This window comes from Cucurbita pepo, chromosome 10, assembly GCF_057944985.1.
Source record: "Cucurbita pepo subsp. pepo isolate OVF chromosome 10, ASM5794498v1, whole genome shotgun sequence".
NCBI classification, from domain to species: Eukaryota; Viridiplantae; Streptophyta; class Magnoliopsida; order Cucurbitales; family Cucurbitaceae; genus Cucurbita; species Cucurbita pepo.
Window position 1 is genome coordinate 5,132,382 of NC_141807.1, and position 22,503 is coordinate 5,154,884.

Sequence of the window (22,503 nt, forward strand, 5' to 3'; positions counted from 1 at the left end):
TTCAATTCTTTACTCATGGCTTCTTCTTGTTTGCCTCTTCTTCTTCTCCTTCTTCTGGCTTCTTCTTCAATGGCTTCTGCTGCCATTGTTGAACATTCTTTCACCGTAAGCATGTTCACTAATCTTTACTAATCTTTACTAATCTTTGGTTATTATTGTTTCGTTCGTGATTTAGTTTGAATTTATGTTTGATCATTATGTGATTTTTTTTTAATTGTAGACTAAGATTTATAGATGTTTATAGGATCGGGACGATAAGATTCTCCATCGAATTCTTTCACACATATATTAGAAAGAAAAAATAATCGTAGTAAATTCAATAATATTTTATAAAGAAAGATATAATTCAATTTTCGAGCCTATTTTATAAAAATTTAAATTCTAACCTTAAAGCATAATTTTAACCTTTAATATATATATATATATATATCATAAGTTGGTTTTGTGTCTGAGTTTTAATATATAATACATAAATATATTTATATTTATATATATGGGATGAAGCGTGACAGATTAGAGTGGGATTGGAGAATATAATTTCCATCCCCGATCCTGTTTAAATAACTGAAAGAAATTTCTTTTAATTCTCTTCGTTCTTGGTTGAAACGGGGATTCTCAGTCGGAGTAAATTTTAACTTTGCAAATTAAATGGATCATAAGACATTATTATTATTATTATTATTATTTTTTGGAAGATCATATAAAATTTTCATATTTTTTTCTGTTTTATTTTCTTCTCTCGACTTAAGACAGATGCTTCTCTCCCTCCGCATGTAGGTACAAGACATGACCGTCCGGCGGCTCTGCCGTGACCAAGAGATAACGGCAGTCAACGGTGAATATCCCGGTCCGACCATTCACGCTCACGACGGCGATGTCCTTGTTGTCCATGTATCCAACAAGTCCCCCTACGATTTAACCATTCATTGGTAAATAGTAATAATTACTCGAACTCCAAATTATTAAATATATTAATATTATGATGAATTAAGAATATTTAGTACTAAATCATAGTTTATTATATATATCATATTTGATATTTTATTATAAAATAAATATCTAGATATTTATCTCATTATTATACTATTTTTTTTATTTATTACTATTTTCATATTCTTGTAATTTATTTATTTATAGGCATGGAATATTCCAACTGCTAAGTCCATGGGCAGACGGCCCAGAAAACGTAACGCAATGTCCAATACGCCCAGGTGGAAACTACACATACAGATTCAAGATCAAAGAACAAGAAGGAACTTTATGGTGGCACGCACACTCGTCCTGGCTACGCGCCACCGTCCACGGCGCCCTTCTTATCCGCCCCAAGAACGGTAGGCCATTGCCGTACCCAAAGCCATACAAGAAGATTCCAATCCTGCTGGGAGAGTGGTGGAATGCCAACGTCGTCCACGTGGAAGAGGAAGGCCTCACCACCGGCTCCGGTCCTAATATCTCCGACGCCTACACCATTAATGGACTCCCCGGCAACCTCTACCCTTGCTCCCAAAACCAAACTTATACTCTCAAAATGGCGCGTGGGAAAACATACTTACTTCAAGTAATCAACGCTGCACTCAATAACCAATTCTTCTTCAAATTAGCCAATCACAATTTGACAGTTGTCGCCGTCGACGCCGTCTACACAGACCCTTACGTCACCGACGTCATCGTCCTTGCTCCCGGCCAAACCACCGATGTCCTCGTTAAAGCCGACCAGACTCCACGCTCCTACTACATGGCGGCGCGTCCCTACGCCGACGCACGACCACCAATAGACTTCTCAGACACAATCACACGTGCCATTGTCGTGTACGACGGCGCGTCCCCCTCCGCTGCTCCACTTATGCCGACTCTACCGTCATTCAACGACACCCCAACAGCTCACAAATTCTACACTAACATCACCGCCCTTGTCGGGGCCCGCCACTGGGTCCCAGTCCCACGCCACGTGGACCATCACATGTTCGTCACGTTCGGTCTAAACCTAGCTCCATGCGGGTTACCCAATGGCACCGCGTGCGGCGGACCGAATGGGCAGCGGCTGTCGGCGAGTATGAATAACGTGTCGTTTGTGATCCCAAACGACGCCGGATTGTCAATGCTGGAGGCGTATTTTCACAAAGTGAAGGGCGTTTATAGTACGGATTTTCCCGACCAGCCGCCGGTGGAATTTGATTACACGAATTCGAGTATAAGATTGGATAATTCGTTGATCTTCGCGCCGAAAGCCACGTCGGTGAAGAAATTGAAATTCAATTCGACGGTGGAGATGGTTTTGCAGAACACTGCTTTTGTTTCACTGGAAAATCACCCAATGCATCTCCATGGATTCAACTTCCATGTTCTAGCGCAAGGCTTTGGAAATTACGACCCGATCCATGACCCGAAAAAATTCAATTTCCTCAACCCCCAGATCCGTAACACCATTGCCGTCCCCGTCGCCGGGTGGGCCGTCATCCGGTTCCAAGCCAACAATCCAGGTCCGTATCTTTTCAAATCATTTATTACCAATAATCTGACTATTCGCGACCGTTATTTTAACGGTTTTCGTACGTATACAATGTACAGGTGTATGGCTGATGCACTGCCACCTGGACGTCCACGTACCCTGGGGATTGGCTATGGGATTTGAAGTGGAGAATGGTCCTACTCCGTCGACGTGGCTGCCTCCGCCGCCGCACGATCTTCCCAAATGCTAGATGAACGGTCTGCAAAGCTCCTCCAAATTAGAAGAAAATTTGTTGCTGTATTTTATGTTTAATTATTTTTATGTCTGAAAATAAATTACCCAGGTTATTATAATTGTTTTATTTTACAGTTATTTTTAAGATTTATCCAATTATGAAATTAGCCTACTGTTAAGGGTTTAGTTTTTTTTTTTCTCACTTGTAATATTCTAAAACAAATTATATCATTATCGGGTCTCGCATAAATTTTAAAAATACCTTTTAACTTTAAAAAATATTTAAAAAATATCCTTAAATTTTTAAAATTTTTACCAGTACCTTAAAAAAAAATTAAAAAGTTGATCGTAAAAATCTTTTAAAGCTTAAGAGGCTGCTAATGCTACTTTTAAAATTTCATGAGAATTTTTAACATGGTACTAGCGGTACAAATATATTAACTTATTTTATTTTTTAAAATTCAATAGATTTTTTTTTTTTTTTAAAGACAATTAAAAAAAAATTAAAAAATAAAATAATGGCTTGCCCTTGAATTCAGAGATTATTGGGCTTCTAATGGGCCCAATAAAGCCCAGACAAAAACCCCAAAACGAAATCCAATCTTGCATTGAACACCGGAAGAAGCATAATCACAGAAGAGAGAGATAAAGTGGGTCCCAAAATCGCCGAAATCGTTTCGAACCTCATAAGTTCAGAGCCTAAGCGCCAGAGAGGAGAACGAACAAGAAGAAGAATTGTCAATGGCTTCCGCCACAGCAACGGCGTCGCCTTGCCATGTCTCATCGCCAGTAGTCTATCGCTCTCTCTCTCGCCTCTCTCCATTTCATCTCTCCTTCTCATCCACCGTTCATCCGCCATGCCGTGGAAACAGAAGGCATGGCGGCGGTGTTGCTGTAGTCCGGTGCTCGGCGATCGAAGCGGAAAAAGAAGTGGAAACGAAAAGGAAAGGAACGTTTCTTATTGAGACGTTGACGAATTGGCTGCTGAAACAGGAACAGGCCGGAGTGATCGACGCGGAACTGACGATTGTGCTTTCGAGCATTTCGATGGCGTGTAAGCAAATCGCTTCGCTGGTGCAGAGGGCGAGCATTTCGAACTTGACCGGAGTTCAGGGAGCCGTCAATGTTCAGGGAGAGGATCAGAAAAAGCTCGACGTCGTCTCTAATGAGGTTCGTAATTTCGTACTCTGCTCTAGAACAATCACAAGAAACAAAAGATTTAGGACGATAATCTTAAATTGTTTATATATATATATATACAAAAATATCATTAATTACTAATTAAATTTATATTTACCTAGATATTAAGGATCGTGATATAGATTAAATTCAACAAGCCTGAATCCGAATACATTGGCATAGGTATTCTCCAATTGCTTGAGATCAAGCGGGCGAACAGGGATTATAGCATCGGAAGAAGAAGATGTGCCAGTAGCCGTAGAAGAGAGCTACTCCGGCAACTACATCGTCGTTTTTGACCCACTCGACGGCTCCTCCAACATCGATGCCGCCGTCTCCACCGGTTCCATCTTCGGCATCTACAGCCCAAATGACGAGTGCCTCGGCGACATTGTCGGGGACGACTCCACTGTAAGTCCATCCTCGTTCTCTTTTTTCCACGACCTCCCCTAAATACGGGGCATCAAAACATGCGCTAACTGTTTGATGAAATGCCGAGGGGCAGCTAGGCACAACAGAACAGAGATGCGTTGTGAATGTGTGTCAACCAGGAAGCAACCTGCTGGCTGCTGGCTATTGCATGTACTCAAGCTCCATAATCTTCGTGCTCACCATTGGACAAGGCGTTTTTGCGTTTACTTTAGACCCCATGTATGGAGAATTTGTGCTGACACAAGAGAACATCCAAATTCCCAAGGCTGGGAAAATTTATGCGTTTAATGAAGGAAATTATCAGCTGTGGGATGACAAATTGAAGAAGTACATTGATGATCTGAAGGATCCAGGCCCCAGTGGGAAGCCATATTCTGCTAGATATATCGGTAGCTTGGTGGGTGATTTCCATAGAACCTTACTTTATGGTGGCATTTATGGGTACCCGAGAGACAAGAAGAGCAAGAATGGGAAGCTGAGGCTCTTGTACGAGTGTGCTCCAATGAGTTTCATAGTGGAACAAGCTGGAGGCAAAGGCTCAGATGGGCATCAAAGAATTCTTGACATACAGCCAACAGAGGTTAGTTCGTCTAATCCATGTGATCTTACTTTTAGGGCCTTGAAAATCTGTTGAAGTGGAATTGTGATCTGGGTTTGATTCAATTTTCTTTTGGTTTTGTGTTATGGAATAGATCCACCAACGTGTTCCTCTGTATATTGGGAGCGTGGAAGAAGTAGAGAAGGTGGAAAAGTACCTAGCTTGATTGATAAACATGGAAAGGACAGATAATTGGATTTGGGTTGATTGGAGATGAAGAAAAAGGTATGTCAATTGTATTTTATTCTTATACAGTTCATTTCAATCTTGAATAAAATTTTGATGCAGTTCATATTTGCTTCCATATTGATTATTGAACTTTAGTTCGTTTGAAATTGAATTGCCTTTAAAATCAAGATGTTTTAACTACATATTAAGCTAAATTATTCATTTTGTGATCAAAATCACATGTAACGTAGGAGGAAAATCATAACATATCTTGATTTTGTCACCCCTTCAATTAAAAAAAATATCTTGAGAAAAAAAAACCCCTCCAGGCCCAACAAAGCTGTTTCACTTTTATATGGGCTCAATGTCAAGCCCGGCCCACAGCCGAGACAGTAATCGGAAACTGGTTTCTGTGATGAAGATGGCCCGTGGGCTTCTGATTTGGAGCCCAATTTCTCTTTCCTCTGTCTGCCCATTTTCCCGCCCTTTCCTTCTCCTCTCACTCCTCTCAATGTCAAGCTCGTTCTCTTGCTAGGGACTATCTGGGTTAGTAATAATCCTGAACGATCCTCCCATAGAACTCCTTTCACTGGCCAATTTCTCTTTCCTCTGCCTATTTTCCCGTCCTTTCCTTCTCTCATTGAAGCTCGTTCTCTTGCTAGGGACTATCCTAGTTAGTAATAATCCTCAACAATCTTCCTCACGAACTCTTTTTACTGGAGTCCTTCGAACAAAGGACATCCTTTGTTCGAAACTTTAGTCACTTTTGACTACACCTTCGAGGCCCACAATTATTTGTTCGACATTTGAGGATTTTATCGACATGGATAAGTTTAGGGCATGACTCTGATACCATGTTAGGAATCCCGAATCTCCACGATGGTATGATATTGTCCATTTTGAGCATAAGCTCTCGTGGCTTTGCTTTGGACTCCCCAAAAAGTCTCATACCAATGGAGATAGTATTTCCCACTTATAAACGCACGATCTTCTACTAAATTAGCCAACGTGGGACTCACTCCCAATAATAATCCTCATCCATCCCAACCTCAATTTCAAGGTGAAATTTCTATATGATTTATGGGGTTTTCGCACATTTTGGTTTGGTGTGTTATTTGGAATAAAAATTGAAGAATGATTTTGAAATTCATTGAGTAGAAGTGGAAAACAGAGAAGCCATCTAACCATTAGCCTTTGTCGATTCATAATCATCATAAGAACTTGCAAGGATCTTGTTTGGTCCTTCGAGTTATTCAACTCACTGTGAACAATCTTGATTTTGTCACCCCTTCAATTATAGTATTGAAAAACAGAATAGCCTATAATGACTAATCAATCTCTTCGATCACAATAGATTGAGATTTGGTAATCATGTCTGCAAATTTTTGGGTTTGTTTGAGATAGAAGTGAAAGATGTCATGGTTTTATTACTTCATCATCCTTCCTTTTGAAGCCAAATGTGGTGTGAAAGCTTTTGGTATCTTACGGAGCAGTTTGGTTAAGGAGTGACTACTACTAACTTCAGAGTTATTTTCTCAAACAAAAAGCTTAAGTTCTCTGGTTAATGCTCCCAAAGCAATGTTATACGAGTTGCTGATAGGTGTAATAGTCTATCATCTTTATCGTTAGTAGATATTGTCCTCTTTGGGTTTTCTCTTCCGGGATTCCCCTCAAGGTTTTAAAACGCGTCTGCTAGAGAGAGTTTTCCACACGTTTATAAAGAATGTTTTGTTCCCCTTTCCAACAGATGTGTGATCTCTCAATCCATTCCCTTCGGGACTCAGCGTCCTCATTGGCATTCGTTCCCTTCTCCAATTGATGTGGGAATCTCCAATCCACCCCTTTTGAGACACAACGTCCTCGTTGGCACACCGTCTAATGTCCACCCTCTTTGAGACTCACTTCCTTACGGGCACATCATCCAATATCTGGCCCTTATACCATTTGTAACGTCACTAATTAAGGACATTATGCATCTCTCAGCTCACAGGTACATCCATGAACCAACGAACAAGAGCTATGTTCTTCAATTGCCGAACAGAACAGCTCACTTCAATCTAGACTTGGACAGAATCTCCCTCCACGGTCGCAGCATTTATTTCTAACCTCCTTTGTTCAAAAAATGGTAAAGAACATAAAAGAAAATGGTGATAAAGAATGGATATGAGGTGCTCAATGGATTGAAACTCACATGGGCTGCTTCTGCTGTCCCTTTTGCCTCAAAATCTTTATTTAATGCAAACATGTGAGTGTTGTAGTTAAGTCACTACCTCCTCTTTTGCCCCACATCTCACTTTCACCCTTCCATCCTCGTCAATAACTTACCTCTCTTTTACATTTGTTTTCACTTTCTATTTATTTTTGTCTCTCTCTTTTATCTTCCATTGATGTTTACGTCGAATCTCGAGCTATGGAAGAAGAAACCAAAAGAATCGAGAAGAAAGTATCAAAAGCAACAAGTTTCATTTTATTATACAAACAGCTCACCACAACTCTCAACCTTCATATCAATCTTATTTCTACCATATTTCATATCGACCACTTTTAAGGATATTTAGTAATAAATTATACTTTCCCGTATATATTATATTTGATATTTTATTATAAGGCAAATATTAGATATTTGCCTTATTACCATAGGTATCTTTCCATTGTTATTTCCATTTATTACTATTTCCATATCCTTGTAATTTGTTTGATTATAAATAAGATAACTTTCACACCATTTAGGTGTGGTGGATTAATCAAACATTCACATGGTATGAGAGCCCCTTCGGTTTAACAACCCCAAATTCTTTCTGTTCAATGGCTTTTGAAATCTTCTACTGTTATTCTCCACCACCCCTGCTGGCTTTGACGCCGCAGGAGCAGTCTTCATGGCTACCGCAGGCGGAGCCGATTAATTACTCTTCGGTTCCACCCTATTGACCTCCGAATCATCCTTCACCATACTCTGTACATACAACCTTACCTTTTCCAAACATAGTCTCTCCATTCTCTTCTCAATTTTTCCTTTATCCTTCATCCTTCACAGAAACCCTAATCTTAGGATCTTCATCAGCATTTCTTTCGGAAATATACAGAATCTCGATAAGCCTATCGACCTTTTGCAGAGATTCACCTTTGGAATCTAGGCGCCGCACTGGCATCTTCGCCAACCAAGTTGCTGCCGCCCTTCTCGCCAAAATTGGCTCCTTCGCCCCAATGTGGCGACTCTTCCGGCTGCCCTTTTTGCCAAAATTGGCTCCTTCGCCCAATGTGGCGACTCTTCCGGCTTCAACATTGTCTTTGTCCCTTGCTCTAGGTTTCCCCTTCTACTTCTTGGGGTTAGACATATTCTCACCAGAGCCAAGGTAGCATCGTCGCTAAGCGACAATCCCTGTTTATGGGTAGACATATTCTCGTCGAAGCCAAGGCAGCATCGCCGCTGAGCGGCGATCCCTCTGCAATTTTCGATGGCCAAGAAAGTGTTTCTTTACGCCTCCTGTGAACCAGGTTGTTGACATCTTCACGATAAGTGTTTCTCAACCTCTTTGAATTTTTCAGATCCAAGCTTCACGTTCGTTCAAATCCGACGCTCAGCTTGCGGTGGGGTGTTAAGGATATTTAGTAATAAATTATACTTTCCCGTATATATTATATTTGATATTTTATTATAAGGCAAATATTAGATATTTGCCTTATTACCATAGGTATCTTTCCATTTATTGTTATTTCCATTTATTACTATTTCCATATCCTTGTAATTTATTTGATTATAAATAAGATAACTTTCACACCATTTAGGTGTGGTGGATTAATCAAACATTCACAACCACAAACCCCCTTTTGTGTACTAATGAAAATAGGTTGCTTTAAACTCTTAACTTTTATCAACAATGGTGAAGGCTTAGAAGAGGGAAAAACAAAAAAAATAAGAACGGGATCACGCTTCTACAGTATTGTCTTACTTTCAAATAATTATACAAACTTAAATGTGAATTCGTTACAATTTTTCAAAGAAATATGGAGTGTGAATCAAACTTATATTTGGATTCAAATTGAGATACTGATGTAAATTCTTCTCATCTAAATCAAATGAAGGGAGAGACATGGATCCGAGCTATTACCAAGAATTTCGGGATAATAAGTCTTAGTTTTTTTCCTTTTTTTTTTCATTTTTTCAGAAAAAGAATTATTAATCAATTTCCCATTTATATAAATATATTAATTAATGGGACCCAGTACCATCAATGTCATGAATCCTATGGAGAGGACATATTCAATTATGGATCTAAGTCATGCTATGCATTAATTGAAGGACAGGCAAAGGTCCTATAAAACAGAAAAAAAAAAAAAAAAAAACCAAATATATATGTGAATTTTGCTGTCCATAATAAAAAACTTCACACCCAAAAACTCTAAAAAGTTATAGTCATGTTATTTAAATTTTTGGTCGCGTTTTTATAATATAGTTCTTAAATTATATAGCTAACGTGTCCAATAAACGTTAACAAATAAAGTTAATGATATTGACCTGTATGATATAGTCGTCCGTCGATGCCAAGTAATAATAGTTGGCAACAATTATCGTAGAACGGAAGAGATATTCTTAATCATCATAATAATCTTAAAAATAAAATATGGTTGTACCTTTATTTTCGAGTTAGTCGGGTTGATTCGACAAAAAATGTCAACATGCAAATATACTGAGTTTTAAGTTTTTCAAGAATTCATCCGTACCTAAAATAAAAAAATCTAACCCAATCAAAGTTGTATGGTTTAGATTGGATAGTTCAAATTAGTCGAGTTCTCATATCATATGAACACTTCTCGTCACAACTCCCCGCCTTTATATAATTGACTCTAAATATTTTGAATCACCAACGAGTTGCATTAAAAAAAATAAAAAATAAAATAAAACATTAAATTTTTTTATCCTAATCTATAAAAAGCACAAAAAGAATTTTTGCATTTTTAGAACAAAAAAAAAAACATTAAAATTTTCAAAAATAACAGAGTGGAAAGGCAATTTGAAAGAAGCAGTTATTGTCGCACAAAGGCTTTTTTGGTAATTTGATAATATATGCCAATACGACAATACAAAAGCACGCGCACTGCTGTTAAAATTTTCCATGTGAAAAGACCACACATGCCCTCCTCTATTTGTGTGCACTGTGCGTGCAGTCCCACACTGTCCGACACGTCGTCCAATAATCCTTCCACCAATCCACTTTTCTTCCTTTTCATTTTTTCGTCTAAATTATATATTTGAGATTATTTACACTAAAACTATTCGAATCAATCGAGTCGGGTTGAGACATTTTTTAAATTTAATATAATTGTTCGACCTATTAATTTTTGTAATTAAAATAATTCTCGTTAAATAATAAACTCAACTATAAATTCTTTTAGTTGGATTATTTTAAGTTGTTTGGGTCGTTTATTAAAAATTTTATTTTTAATAAAAGTAAAAAGTAATTTCGTAAAGCATTTCTTTATTTATTTTATAAAAAAAAAATTGACATTAAAATCATAAAACAAGAAAAGTTGTATTTAGTAAGTATTTTTATTTTCACATTAAAAATCAAATAATGTAAATTTTATTTAAAAGAATATTGGAAGGAATTGTTTTAAAGATTTCGAACACTGAGATTGAAGAAGGAAGCGTACTCGCTCATGGGTTTGGACAAGTGTCCCATTAATGCTTTCATTTAAAAACAAACAAGGAGCGCGTGACTTCACGACATTCTACTGTCTCCGTCTTTTACATAATTTGTTAAAAACTCCTTTCCTTTTCGCTCTATTTTCAAATTCGCCCATCATTTTTGCTTTTCTTCAAATTATTCCCATACTTTCTTCTTATTAATTATTCGCCCCTACCCCTACGTTAATGATACTTTGTCTTTTTTTTCTATTCCCTTTTATTTTTTTTCTAAATTTCTATATTAAATTTTAGGAAAATATTAGTGGTTGTATTTTCATTTCTCGATTTTGATAATAAAACTATTTATTAAATAATTTTAAATACTCAAATCACGAACCACTTGAATTTGAGGTCAAAAAATTAAAATTATTAGATTCACTCAATTACGGTTAATTTTATTTAACGTCCATAATTTTATTACACCATGTTCGATTATTACATTATTACGTGTATCTTAAACTATCTTTTTTTACCTAATTCCCATCCTTTACTCTTTCAACCCCAAAGTAATTTTTTTTCTTATTTATTTTTTTTAATGAATTTCTCCAATAAAAAAAATTAAGACCATTAGTTAGTTTTATTGTTTTATTTTTTTAAAAAGAATTATTTATTATTTTTTATTTGATGAAACCCATTTAGGAAAAACGATTTTGGATTTCGCAGTCGATTCTTGTCTTCACGAACGTTTTCAAGAGTTAGCTTGCCACGTTTGTGAGAACAAAAATGAGGAATGAATATCGAGATGAGTCAAAAGATCGATATAGAGATGATTATCCATGATTTTTTTTGTCATTGTCAGTCATTTTTTGCAAGGACGGGTACTAAAGATAGATATCGAGTGAATATTTAGAAATTGAGGGGCAAATTTGAAAAGTGAAAGAGCATGAGGGGCATGATAGCAAAAAGAATAAGAGTTAATTAAAGACTTGCATTTAGTTTCATCGAGGTTCGAACCCACCCCCACCCAACCCCCGCAACATTCTATTATTCTTTACTTTCTCCTTCAGCTTTCCAATATCTTCAAACCCTAAGTGAAGAAATTAGGAACAAATTGCAGAAGAACAGAGAAAAGTTCAGTCGCAGTTGAAACAATATGTTTTTACTCCACTAGCCTCCTTCCTTCCTTCCAACCCCACACACAATCCTTCTCAACCTCTGACTTCATCAGCCATGGCGGCGTTTCATCTCTCTAACCCTTTCCCCTCACCCACCATTTCCATCTTCTTTTTCTTCTTCCTTTTATTCAAATCCATCGATTCTCTTTCGTCTCCTTCATTTTCCCTTTCTGGGTTTCGTGGAGATCCACAGTTTGAACTCAATGTCGCTCTGTACGGTGATGCGGCGGTTGTCGGCGACGGCAGTGCTCTCAGCCTCAGCGGTCCGGTCAGTTCCAGTGCTGGGCGAATCGTGTACAAGAAACCCATCAGGCTTGTTCGAGGTAAATCGAGGAGATTCATGTCTTTCTCGACTGATTTCTCATTTTTTTTGTCGCCAAACACAGGGGGGGAGGGTGGATTGGGTTTTGTTATTGTTCCAAGTAGTTTTAACGTTAGTGCCTTTGGTAACGGACCATTTGGGCTTCATTTTGGATCGGAGAAGAATCAGAAGATGAACATGATCGTTGTTAGATTTGGGACTTCTTATGATTCTGAGAATGGCGATCTGATTAGAACGGTGGTAGGAATTGATATGGGTTACAAGAGTAATGTTTCAATAGCTGGTTCAGGCATTGTTTCAAACAGTTCATCTGCATTAATTAGGGAGAAGAATTTACACGCCTGGATAGATTACGAGGTTGGTTCTAGGCAATTAGAAGTAAGATTAGCAGAAAATAGCGAGAACAAGAGGCCATCTGTGCCATTACTTTCATTCCCAATCGATTTCTCTCAGATTTGGGGAGAAGATGAGGAAGTGGTGGTGGGATTGAGTTCATCAAATGGGAACTCATCATCCCAGCCATGTTTGCTCTATTCTTGGAGCTTCAAGCTCAAGAGCATTCCGAATTGGATGCATTCGGAGCCGCTCAATCCGAAGACGATCGCCATTGCCAGGGAATCGGAACCCCAAATCGTCGTCAAGGATGGGAAGAATTGCTTGATGAGAGTGGTTGCGGGCATGATTTTTGGGACTGGATGTGGGGCATTGACAGCCTTTGTTGCATTGTATTTATGGACCATCTTTGGGCATAGGCGAGCAGTGGTGCCTGAGGAGTACGCGATGCAGCAGATGGATGTGAAGTACGAGAAAGTTGTGGTGTTGGACAAAGGCATCGAAGATTATGGTAAGAAGAAGGTCGACGTTTGAGTTTGAAAACAAAAAAATTGTATTTGTGGAGAGGTTTTTTCTTTTGCTGTGTTGCTGTAATTTGGCTATCAATTGTCTAAAGATGTAGTTTTTTTAGTTACCCATGTAATGGAGCCACCTCTTTTAACCTGCCCAACCCCACAGGCTGAACATTTGTGTATACACAAAACCATAAGGTTAAAAACTTCACATCTTTTAAATCATTTGATCCGAACACAACTCCAATGAATCAGGCATCTAAAACCTTAAGAACTTGTCAAATCCGAACACAGCCCTTCACTGTTATATATTCCTATGTTTCAATGTTGTTTATGTTCAACTTAAATCAGAAGCTCAAAATTTCTTTTTTTGCTCGTTTGCCCGTGATGATATGTAACGAGTCTAAGCGGACAATATGTACTAGTGGTGGGTTTGAACTGTTACAAATCATATCCGTCCCAGATGGGTTGGAGAAGGGAACGAAACATTACTTAAGGGTGTAGAAAACATTACTTAAGGGTGTAGAAAATTGTGAGGCTGATGACGATATGTAATGTAACGAGCCAAAGCAAACAATATATGTTAATGGTATATGTTAATGGTAGAAATGCGGACAATATGTGCTAGAGTTTGCTAATGGTAGAAATGCAGACATTTGTGAGGTCTCACATCGGTTATAAGGAGAAATTTAATATTTTTTTATAAGGGTGTGGAAATATCATGGCAATACGAGCTAAAGCAGACAATATGTACTAGCGATGAAAAAACAGACAATATGTGCTAGCATAGAGATCGAGAGATTGAACGGTATCCTAAAATATGTGAGAATAAGGATTGAGCTGTTACAATATTGTAACACCCTAAAAATATAATTACTTATTAGTGATCCAAAAAGCTAGAATGAATTCAATCAAAGAACAAAGAACACTTACAAGGACTGTAAGGATGCCTCATCAACAATTTACAGATCTTTCAAAATAAAAAACAAAGAACACTTACAAAACAGTCCCAAACTGGCCTAGCTTTGATATTCGAACCAAGGGAAATCAGCTAGTGAAAGTGATGGGGATTACACAAACAATTCATTATCAGCTACGGTAAAAATTTAACTGTCTGCAGACACAATCAGTTCAAAAGTCGAGCACAACATAGAGATAAAAGACAACACAAAATAGACAAATCCATAAGACTAGCAACAGAAGTTGCAACATATTACACAATCCCTACAAACATAAAACCCCCACGTTCTATCTTATCTTCTTACACATTATCTTCTGGGTCCTCTTCTTCTTCGTCGTAATATTCCTCATCGGCTGTGGCGTCTTGGTACTGCTGGTACTCAGAAACCAGATCATTCATGTTACTTTCAGCCTCAGTGAACTCCATCTCGTCCATACCTTCACCTGTGTACCAGTGCAAGAAAGCTTTCCTCCTAAACATGGCAGTGAACTGCTCACTCACACGGCGGAACATTTCCTGAATTGATGTGGAATTTCCAATGAACGTTGAAGCCATCTTCAGACCAGTTGGAGGGATATCGCAAACAGTCGATTTAACATTGTTTGGAATCCACTCCACAAAGTAAGAAGAGTTCTTGTTCTGCACGTTGAGCATTTGCTCATCTACCTCCTTCGTGCTCATTTTACCTCTGAACATAGCAGAGGCAGTTAAGTAGCGACCGTGTCGTGGGTCTGCAGCACACATCATGTTCTTGGCATCCCACATTTGTTGAGTAAGCTCCGGCACAGTCAGTGCTCTGTACTGCTGGGAACCACGAGATGTGAGAGGAGCAAAACCCACCATGAAAAAGTGGAGACGAGGGAAGGGAATGAGATTAACAGCAAGCTTTCTGAGATCAGAGTTAAGCTGCCCAGGGAATCTCAAACAGCAAGTCACACCGGACATGGTTGCAGAGATCAAATGGTTCAAATCACCAACTGTTCCAACCATACAAGAGAAACAAATTAGTGCAATAAATGAATTAAAACAATTCGTTTCCAAAACAAAATGCAATAGTAAAAAACATTGAATCTTCGATGTACTTTCTTTCCCACGGGTTCATAATCACTAGACTAGCATAATTCATATCCAGATCTCATCATTTATTAATAACTACCCACACATCAGCTTTAACTCTGTGTACGAAACTCACTACGTGATACAAAAATTAAAAAAGAAACAGACAACTACTAAACAGCGTGTTGAAAGCAAAGAAGAAAATTCCAGATGTTTAAACGAAGATAGATCTTACAGCTTGGAGTGGTGAGCTTGAGGGTACGGAAGCAAATATCATAGAGAGCTTCATTGTCAAGAACCATGCACTCATCTGCATTTTCAACCAGTTGATGAACTGAAAGAGTAGCGTTGTAAGGCTCAACAACAGTATCAGAAACTTTGGGAGATGGAAAGACGGAGAAGGTAAGCATCATCCTGTCCGGATATTCTTCTCTGATCTTCGAAATCAGAAGAGTACCCATCCCAGATCCAGTTCCCCCTCCTAGAGAGTGACACACCTGAAACCCTAGAAAACCACAAGACCGCACCAACGTTCAGAAAAAATCACAGAAATAGACAGAGAGAATCAGAAACAGAAACAGAAACAGAGGCAGATCAATAGAAAACCTTGCAAACAATCACAGTTCTCCGCCTCCTTCCGGACAACATCGAGAACGGAATCAATAAGTTCAGCACCCTCAGTGTAGTGACCTTTAGCCCAGTTGTTTCCAGCACCAGATTGACCAAAAACAAAATTATCCGGCCTGAAGATCTGACCATAAAGCCCAGATCTGATACTGTCCATGGTACCAGGTTCAAGATCCATGAGAACAGCGCGAGGTACATACCTCCCGCAACTAGCTTCATTGTAGTAGACATTAATCCTCTCAAGCTGAAGATCGGAATCTCCCTGATACTTCCCGGTGGTATCGATGCCATGCTCGGCGCAAACAACTTCCCAGAACTTGGCACCGATCTGGTTGCCACATTGCCCACCCTGAACGTGAAGGATCTCTCTCATTTTTCCGCAGAAGAAATGGATTTCTGTGAGAAATGCGAGAGAGGAAGAAGAAGGGCGGGGAAAATAAATGGGAAGTTGTTAGGACGGAGAGAGATTAAGAGGTTACCTTTCTTACAGAGAGAGAGAGAGAGAGAAAGAGAATTGGTTTATAAAGGGGGAAGAGAGAGAAACCGGGAATTAGGGTTTTTTCTGGGTTGTAGAGAGAGAAACGAGCTGTGAAATGCAACGGGCTACCTGGTGGAGTGGTAACGGTAAATGAAATGCGCTGGAAGGTTTTCAAATTTTGAATTTCAAATTTCATTTAACAGCTGGACAAAATACCCGGCCCTTTCTCCCAAATCCAATAAATAAAAAATCCATTAAGATATTTGTGAGGTGTCAACATTTTCTATGACGTAATTAAGCACTCCATGTGTTTATTTATATAAACCAGAAAAATATGTATTTAACTTTTTATTCCAATTAAAACTTAAATTTAATTCTTTTTTATTGTGATGATTTATATACTAGAAAAGGCATTATTAATTCCAATGAAATAATTCCTAAGTTGACATTTTTTAAAATACTATAATTAATAATAATGATAATGAATGTGATTAATTAATTACTATTTTATTTTTAAAAAAATAAATAAATATATATATATATAGTCGTTGATCTTTTCGGTTTTCGCTCTACTTTTTTGAATAAAAAATATAAATTAAAGATTTTAAATAGTTAAATAAATAAATGGAATAAATTTTGAAGCTCAGATTTATTTGTTTATGGATAATCACGAGAAAGCATAGATCGTCCAGATTGTCCTCGAAAATCTAAAAAAGAAAAAAGAAAAATCCAAGGTTAAAATTGTCATTTAAGTTAAATGATATGGACAAAAATGGGAGAAGATGAGTTAGATAAAAATAAATAAATAAATAATCATTTGATATTAAATTTAACACCCACCCCTTATATGGGACGTGGACCCTTTTGTCTTAAATGGACAGCGACGTTTCCACAACTCTTTTTTGTTTTTGTTTTTAAAACAACTTACCTTTCATTTTAATATATAAAACAAAATATTATAATGAAAATACATGTCCACGTCACCTTTAACTCCCTATTTGATCCTTAAATTTTTTTTTTTTTTAGAGTAAATTTATTTGTTAGATCTGAAGTTGGTTAGAGGGGTAACAAATCTGGTGTCAACTCTATCCCTAGCAAACCCGTTTAAGTAAAGTCCAGAAGAGAAGTGGCCTTGGGCTGTTACTAATGGTATCAAAGCCAAATATCGGGCGGTGTCAGTAAAAGACGCCCCCAGGGGGTGGATTATGAGATCCTTAGACTGATACTAATGATATCAAAGTAAGACATTGAGTGGTAAATTATGAGATCCTTGGGATGTTATTAATGATATCAAAGCCAGAGATCATTGGGCTGTTACTATTGAGGCCAGAGATCATTGGGTTGTTACTAATGATATCGAAGCCAGACATTGGGCAATGGCCAGTGAGGACGTTGGCTCCAATAGAGTGGATTATGCGAGGACATTGGTTCTCACGTTGATTGTAAAGGGAACCATCTTATGTAGAAACCTCTCTCTAACCGACACATTTTAAACCATAAATTTTCATAATTGAATCAATTTAGCTCGATTATTAGCTATTATCACTTTATTCCATTTAAAATCACCTAACAAATTTTATGGAAGCTAGAAAAAACCGGTTTTAGATTATGGTCCCATGAACATGTAGCTTGAAAGAGAAGTGAATGTGATGTAATTGAAGCCAAACTTTGAAGCAAAGCAAAGCGAAACAGAGAGGGTTCTCACAGTCACTCTGAAAAGCACAAAGCAAAAAGAAAGGAGACTTAGCCAAAAAGATAACCCATGGCACAACGAGAATAAAATTACACAACAAAGAAGAAGCCCACCATGAGAAGAATTCAGAGTCACAATACAATTCTAACTGGCAGCCAGCCATGTGCATCATCACACCATGTGGTTTTCTTTACAACTTCAGCCACTCCAAGCAAGGGCACAGCCCCCAGCAGAACCTTGAGGGGTAGTAGTCCTTCAAGTAAACTTCCTTGCTGAAACCTACAATGTAGAAACTGAAGGACCTTCCATGGTCAGCCATTGTGACGCGGGTCACCGGTACGACTGAGATTATATGTCGTTCACATATCACACGTGCAGTGGGAGCGATTGATGCTCGATCCGCAATCACTTCAGAAGAGAACTTGTTGAGGAAGAAGGAATCTGCGAAGAAAGCTGGAGTACATTGATAGGCTTGAGTGTTGCATAATTGGACACCTTTGGCTCTGTGGAACACTTCGTCTGGTACAGATGCTGCTCCGCTCATAGCGCTTACTTTTCGAGTCGAAAGTGTCCTCCTGTAAAAGAAGAATTCCTTTCGTGTTGTTGTTGTGCACATTTTTCAGCAAAAGCGAATATAAAATATAACTGAAGGGGAAGAAACTCGAGTTCATATAAAATATAACCGAAAAGTCATGGACCGTGGCAGCTTTTTTTTTTTTTTGTTGCCTTTAATATATGCTTTGGTTCAACAGTGTATGGAACACCTAAATGACTCTTTTGGGAAGTATGAATTAGAAGGAACTGAAGAATTTCCCATGATAAATCCAGAAGCATGTAGAATATTTCCAACTATTATTGTGAGATCTCGCATCGGTTGGGGAGGAAAACGACGCATTCATTATAAGGGAGTGGAAACCTTTCCCTAGTAGACTCGTTTTAAGAACCTTGAAGGAAAACCTGAAAGGCAAAGCTCAAAGAAAACAATATCTACGAGTAGTGGGCTTGGGCCGTTACAATTGGAATCAGAGCCAGACATTGGGCGATGTACCAGCGAGAAGGTTGAGCCCCGAAGGGGGTGGACACGAGGCGGTGTGCCAACAAGAATGTTGGACCCGAAGGGGATGGATTAGGGAGGGGTGTGGATTGTGAGATCCAACATTGGTTGGGGAGGAGAACAAAACATTTTTTATAAGGGTGTGGAAACCTCTCCCCTAACAGACTAATCAGAGTTCTTATGGCTTTTCTTTGGAGCTCTTTGCACTGTTATCGTAACAATGATTCATTTTTATTAAAACCAACCAACTGGGGGAATTTTTTTGGAATCCCCTCTCGCTCAACCTTAGGCGAAATCCTCGTTTCCGTTCGTATTTCACTCGATCGAATGAATGTTACTCTTGCTTCCAATGAGTAAAAACTATAGCTACAGAAACAGCAAGTTCTAAAAATGTATCAGAATTAGAATGCACACCAGCTAACAACGGCAATACTGCGAGTCAGGAGAGAACCACTATGTTGGCATGTCTCACACTTAATTAGGCCACGAGATCCGCAGGTTGCACAAGGAAGTTTTCCCTTGCCATCACATTTTGCACATCTGCACGTAGCAAGAATTATTCAGCATACAGAAACATAATATGTCAAACAGGAAGTTATCAGTCACCCAGCAGCAGCAGATAAATTTTAGGCTCAGATTATCAAATGCCACGGTAAGGGACGTTTGAGCTCGAAGCCCATTCTATCATAGCTATAGACCAAGAAGCCAATAATCAAATAAATGCATAAGACATGAGAATCTACCCTTAAATAACTTACATGGAGTCTGATCCATCTCTATGAGCTATCAAACCTCGACCATAACAAGAAGGGCATTGGACCATATGATTTCCAATGTAAAATCCAGGTTCTTGATCTGGGTTACATGTCGGACATACGAGATCTCCTCGTCCTGCACAGACTGCAGAGTTTTTCAAACAGGAGTGTTAAAACCGAATGCTTGTGAGCCTAATAATACTAAATGCTTAGCGTTGTCTTCACTTTAGACCCATAAAATTTCCACTCAAGTTAGTTGTGAGATCCCATATCGATTGGAGAGGAGAGCGAAACATTCTTTATAAGGGAGTGGAAACCTCCCCTAGCAGACACGTCTTAAAATTTTTTTAGGGAAAGCCCGAAAGGGAGAGCCAAAAAAGGACAATATCTGCTAGCGGTGGGTTTGGGCAGTTACAGTTGATATCAGAGCCAGACACCAGGCGATATGCCAGCAAGGAGACTGAGCCCCAATGGGGGGTGGACACGAGGCGATGTGCCAACAAGGACGTTGGGCCTTGAAAGGCATGGATTGGGGGGTCCTACATCGATTGGAGACAGGAACGAGTGCCAGCGAGGATGCTGGGCCTCGAAGGGGGTGGATTGTGAGATCCCACATAGGTTAGGGAGGAGAACGATACATTCTTTATAAGGATGTGGAAACCTCTCCCTAGCATACGCATTTTAAAAACCTTGAGGGAAGTCCGAAAGGGAAAGCCCAAGGACAATTAGATTAGTAGTAATCATCAATAAGTTCAATAAGTTCAATCAGAAATTCCTATTAAGTTCAAAAGGGAAAGCATTCAACTAGCTACTAAATTAACTTCCAGAATCCTCACCTGAACACTTCTCAATGGTTTCTGAATGAGGAATCCTTTTCCTTGATTCTTTAGAAGGTACATAAAGAGGTGGGAACTCAGATTTCAAATCCAATTCCCAGACCCCAAGCTCGGGTCCATTGTTTCGTCCATCGATCGCACCGCCTTTATATGGCTCGGTTTCTTTTATAACATCCCTTTCCTCTATAAAAGTATCCAGAGTTCCCACATAAACATTACAGTCTTCCACAGCAGAAATCTTCCACCTACGAGCAGGACGACTTCCCCAACAACAACGGTGACCAACATGATCAATAAGTAGTTCTCTTATCTCTACTTCATCCAATACTTGTCTGCACATAACTCAGTTCATAAGCCACAATAACGATTTGTCATTGAAAGATAGACTTTACACATCACCAGAGAAAGCAAAGGATAGTCTGTAAACTATTTTTGATCAAGAGTTCCTACTTTTTATTGGTTACTATTTTCCTACCTCCCAAAATCATTACTGGTTCGGCCAAACTCTCCTGCATATCCACCTTGATAAGAAAGAGCTTGATCTGAAAATTCATTGAACATCCATTATAATCTTCACAAGAACAGACGCAGCAAATTCTACTGATTATTAGCTATGTTCATCATCTCCCTCAAATTTTAAACAGCAATGATCAAATTTCTATCCATACTTAACAAGGAGATTATGAAAAGAGTTGCAACCAGCAAAAGAAATGGAAAATTCAGGCAAGAGTAGTATCATCAAAGCTTCCGTGAAAAATCAAAATCAAGAACACCCATGAACTGATCTTCCGTAAATATGCGTACCTCTAGGATCAGGCTCCGGCGAACTAACCAATGCGCCATGAAGAGAAGGCGGGTAGTAATCAGAAACGTTGGGCGCCGATCGAATTTCCTCGACGCTAACTAGGGTTCCTGCAAATGAATCGGAGGGGTTCGCGGAGCCTGTTCTTTTCAAGTACTGATAATGACTCGATTGATCACCCAGTTCGCTTCGATGTTCTTCCCGAATCCATGGTGAAATAAGAAAGGGGGAAACCCCAACAAACAAAATCTGTCAGCGAAGACAATTGGGACTCTAAAAAGTTTATAATCCCAAAGAGAATAAGAGTGTACCTGAAAGCAAAGGATCCTCCATGTCCGTATCTTCGTGAGCACAATTTGGGGTGGAAGAAATTAGCGTAATAACAACCCCGTTTCCTTCGTAGCGAAGAAATCAATCAGGTTTGGTGATCGTAGAGGATTTTGGGACGTTGATCTTGATATTTGATAAACTTCCTCCATTATTTTTTGTTTGGTCCACTTACAGATGGAATTAATTCCATTTTTGACGTCTTCTTCCATTGATTGGTTCGTTACTCCGGCTCTCCCTCCTTCGTAGAAAAATAAGAACAATCCAACTAGTTTCATCGGTGGGAAGAATTATGGTCTCTATAAACAGCATTGAACGGAGTAAAAATTAGTCAAAAATTAAAAAAAAAACTAAATTATTATCAAACGAAGTCTTACATTTGTGATTAAATTTATGGTTACCGTGCCAAATTCATTCATATCGAAATAAATTTGAAGAAGCTTACATTCTGCGATCTTAACAATTGGAGATCCCTTCGTCAAGTTCATAGAAAATTTCAAACATGATGAATTTAGAAAACCAATGAGCATAAACGTTGATTTAACATATGATGCGAGCAAATATCTGCCAAATTGATCATATGCCCGACATCAAAAGACATCTAAAAATAAAGCTATTGAATGTGGCAGGCCTTTCATGCAAATGCAAGTGGTCTGTAATTGTAGCTTTTTTGAGCCCTTCTTGGGGGAAAAGTTAGTAGTGGGCTATACTACCTTTTTAATATCATTTGATCATATATGGTTCGTTTTAGCCGTTACGTATCATCTTCAGTCTTGATTTTAAAACATTTTTATTAGAAAAAGGTTTCTACAAGCAATGTTTCGTTCTCATTTTCAACGGGATTTCACAATCCACCTCCCTTGGCCTCTAATGTCTTTGCTGACAC

At 38.6% G+C, this 22,503-nt stretch overlaps 5 protein-coding genes across 6 annotated transcripts; 3 read left to right on the forward strand and 2 right to left on the reverse strand.

Annotated features, from left to right (window-relative positions):
* Positions 1–2,874, forward strand: LAC7 (laccase 7). Its single transcript, XM_023687466.2, has 4 exons — positions 1–105; positions 778–929; positions 1,138–2,480; positions 2,569–2,874. The coding sequence occupies exons 1-4, from the start codon at positions 16–18 to the stop codon at positions 2,697–2,699; spliced, it is 1,716 nt and encodes a 571-aa protein (XP_023543234.2). The 5' UTR covers positions 1–15; the 3' UTR covers positions 2,700–2,874.
* A 467-nt stretch (positions 2,875–3,341) lies between these two features.
* On the forward strand, positions 3,342–8,865 carry LOC111803306 (fructose-1,6-bisphosphatase, chloroplastic). 2 transcript variants are annotated; one of them, XR_015422793.1, is made up of 5 exons: positions 3,342–3,853; positions 4,046–4,273; positions 4,368–4,874; positions 4,987–5,117; positions 8,607–8,865. XR_015422793.1 is itself a non-coding variant. In XM_023687647.2 (4 exons), the coding sequence occupies exons 1-4, from the start codon at positions 3,425–3,427 to the stop codon at positions 5,056–5,058; spliced, it is 1,236 nt and encodes a 411-aa protein (XP_023543415.2). In that variant the 5' UTR covers positions 3,343–3,424; the 3' UTR covers positions 5,059–5,196. The 2 variants fall into 2 exon arrangements, 1 of the variants encoding a protein (XP_023543415.2); XM_023687647.2 differs by lacking the exon at positions 8,607–8,865 and having other exon boundaries at positions 3,343–3,853; positions 4,987–5,196.
* A 2,832-nt stretch (positions 8,866–11,697) lies between these two features.
* On the forward strand, positions 11,698–13,253 carry LOC111803212 (lectin-like protein At1g53060). Its single transcript, XM_023687520.2, has one exon. It carries the CDS (start codon positions 11,917–11,919, stop codon positions 13,048–13,050), a length of 1,134 nt encoding a protein of 377 aa, XP_023543288.1. The 5' UTR covers positions 11,698–11,916; the 3' UTR covers positions 13,051–13,253.
* An 836-nt stretch (positions 13,254–14,089) lies between these two features.
* On the reverse strand, positions 14,090–16,194 carry LOC111803211 (tubulin beta-2 chain). Its single transcript, XM_023687519.2, has 3 exons — positions 15,652–16,194; positions 15,281–15,550; positions 14,090–14,966 (listed from the first exon to the last, which is right to left on the reverse strand). Exons 1-3 carry the CDS (start codon positions 16,043–16,045, stop codon positions 14,290–14,292), a joined length of 1,341 nt encoding a protein of 446 aa, XP_023543287.1. The 5' UTR covers positions 16,046–16,194; the 3' UTR covers positions 14,090–14,289.
* Positions 16,195–17,779: 1,585 nt separating this feature from the next.
* Positions 17,780–21,889, reverse strand: LOC111804067 (chaperone protein dnaJ-like protein). The gene is made up of 7 exons (XM_023688750.2): positions 21,602–21,889; positions 21,293–21,487; positions 20,964–21,030; positions 20,489–20,820; positions 19,656–19,797; positions 19,312–19,437; positions 17,780–18,418 (listed from the first exon to the last, which is right to left on the reverse strand). Exons 1-7 carry the CDS (start codon positions 21,621–21,623, stop codon positions 18,034–18,036), a joined length of 1,269 nt encoding a protein of 422 aa, XP_023544518.1. The 5' UTR covers positions 21,624–21,889; the 3' UTR covers positions 17,780–18,033.
* Between the last annotated feature and the right edge of the window lie 614 nt (positions 21,890–22,503).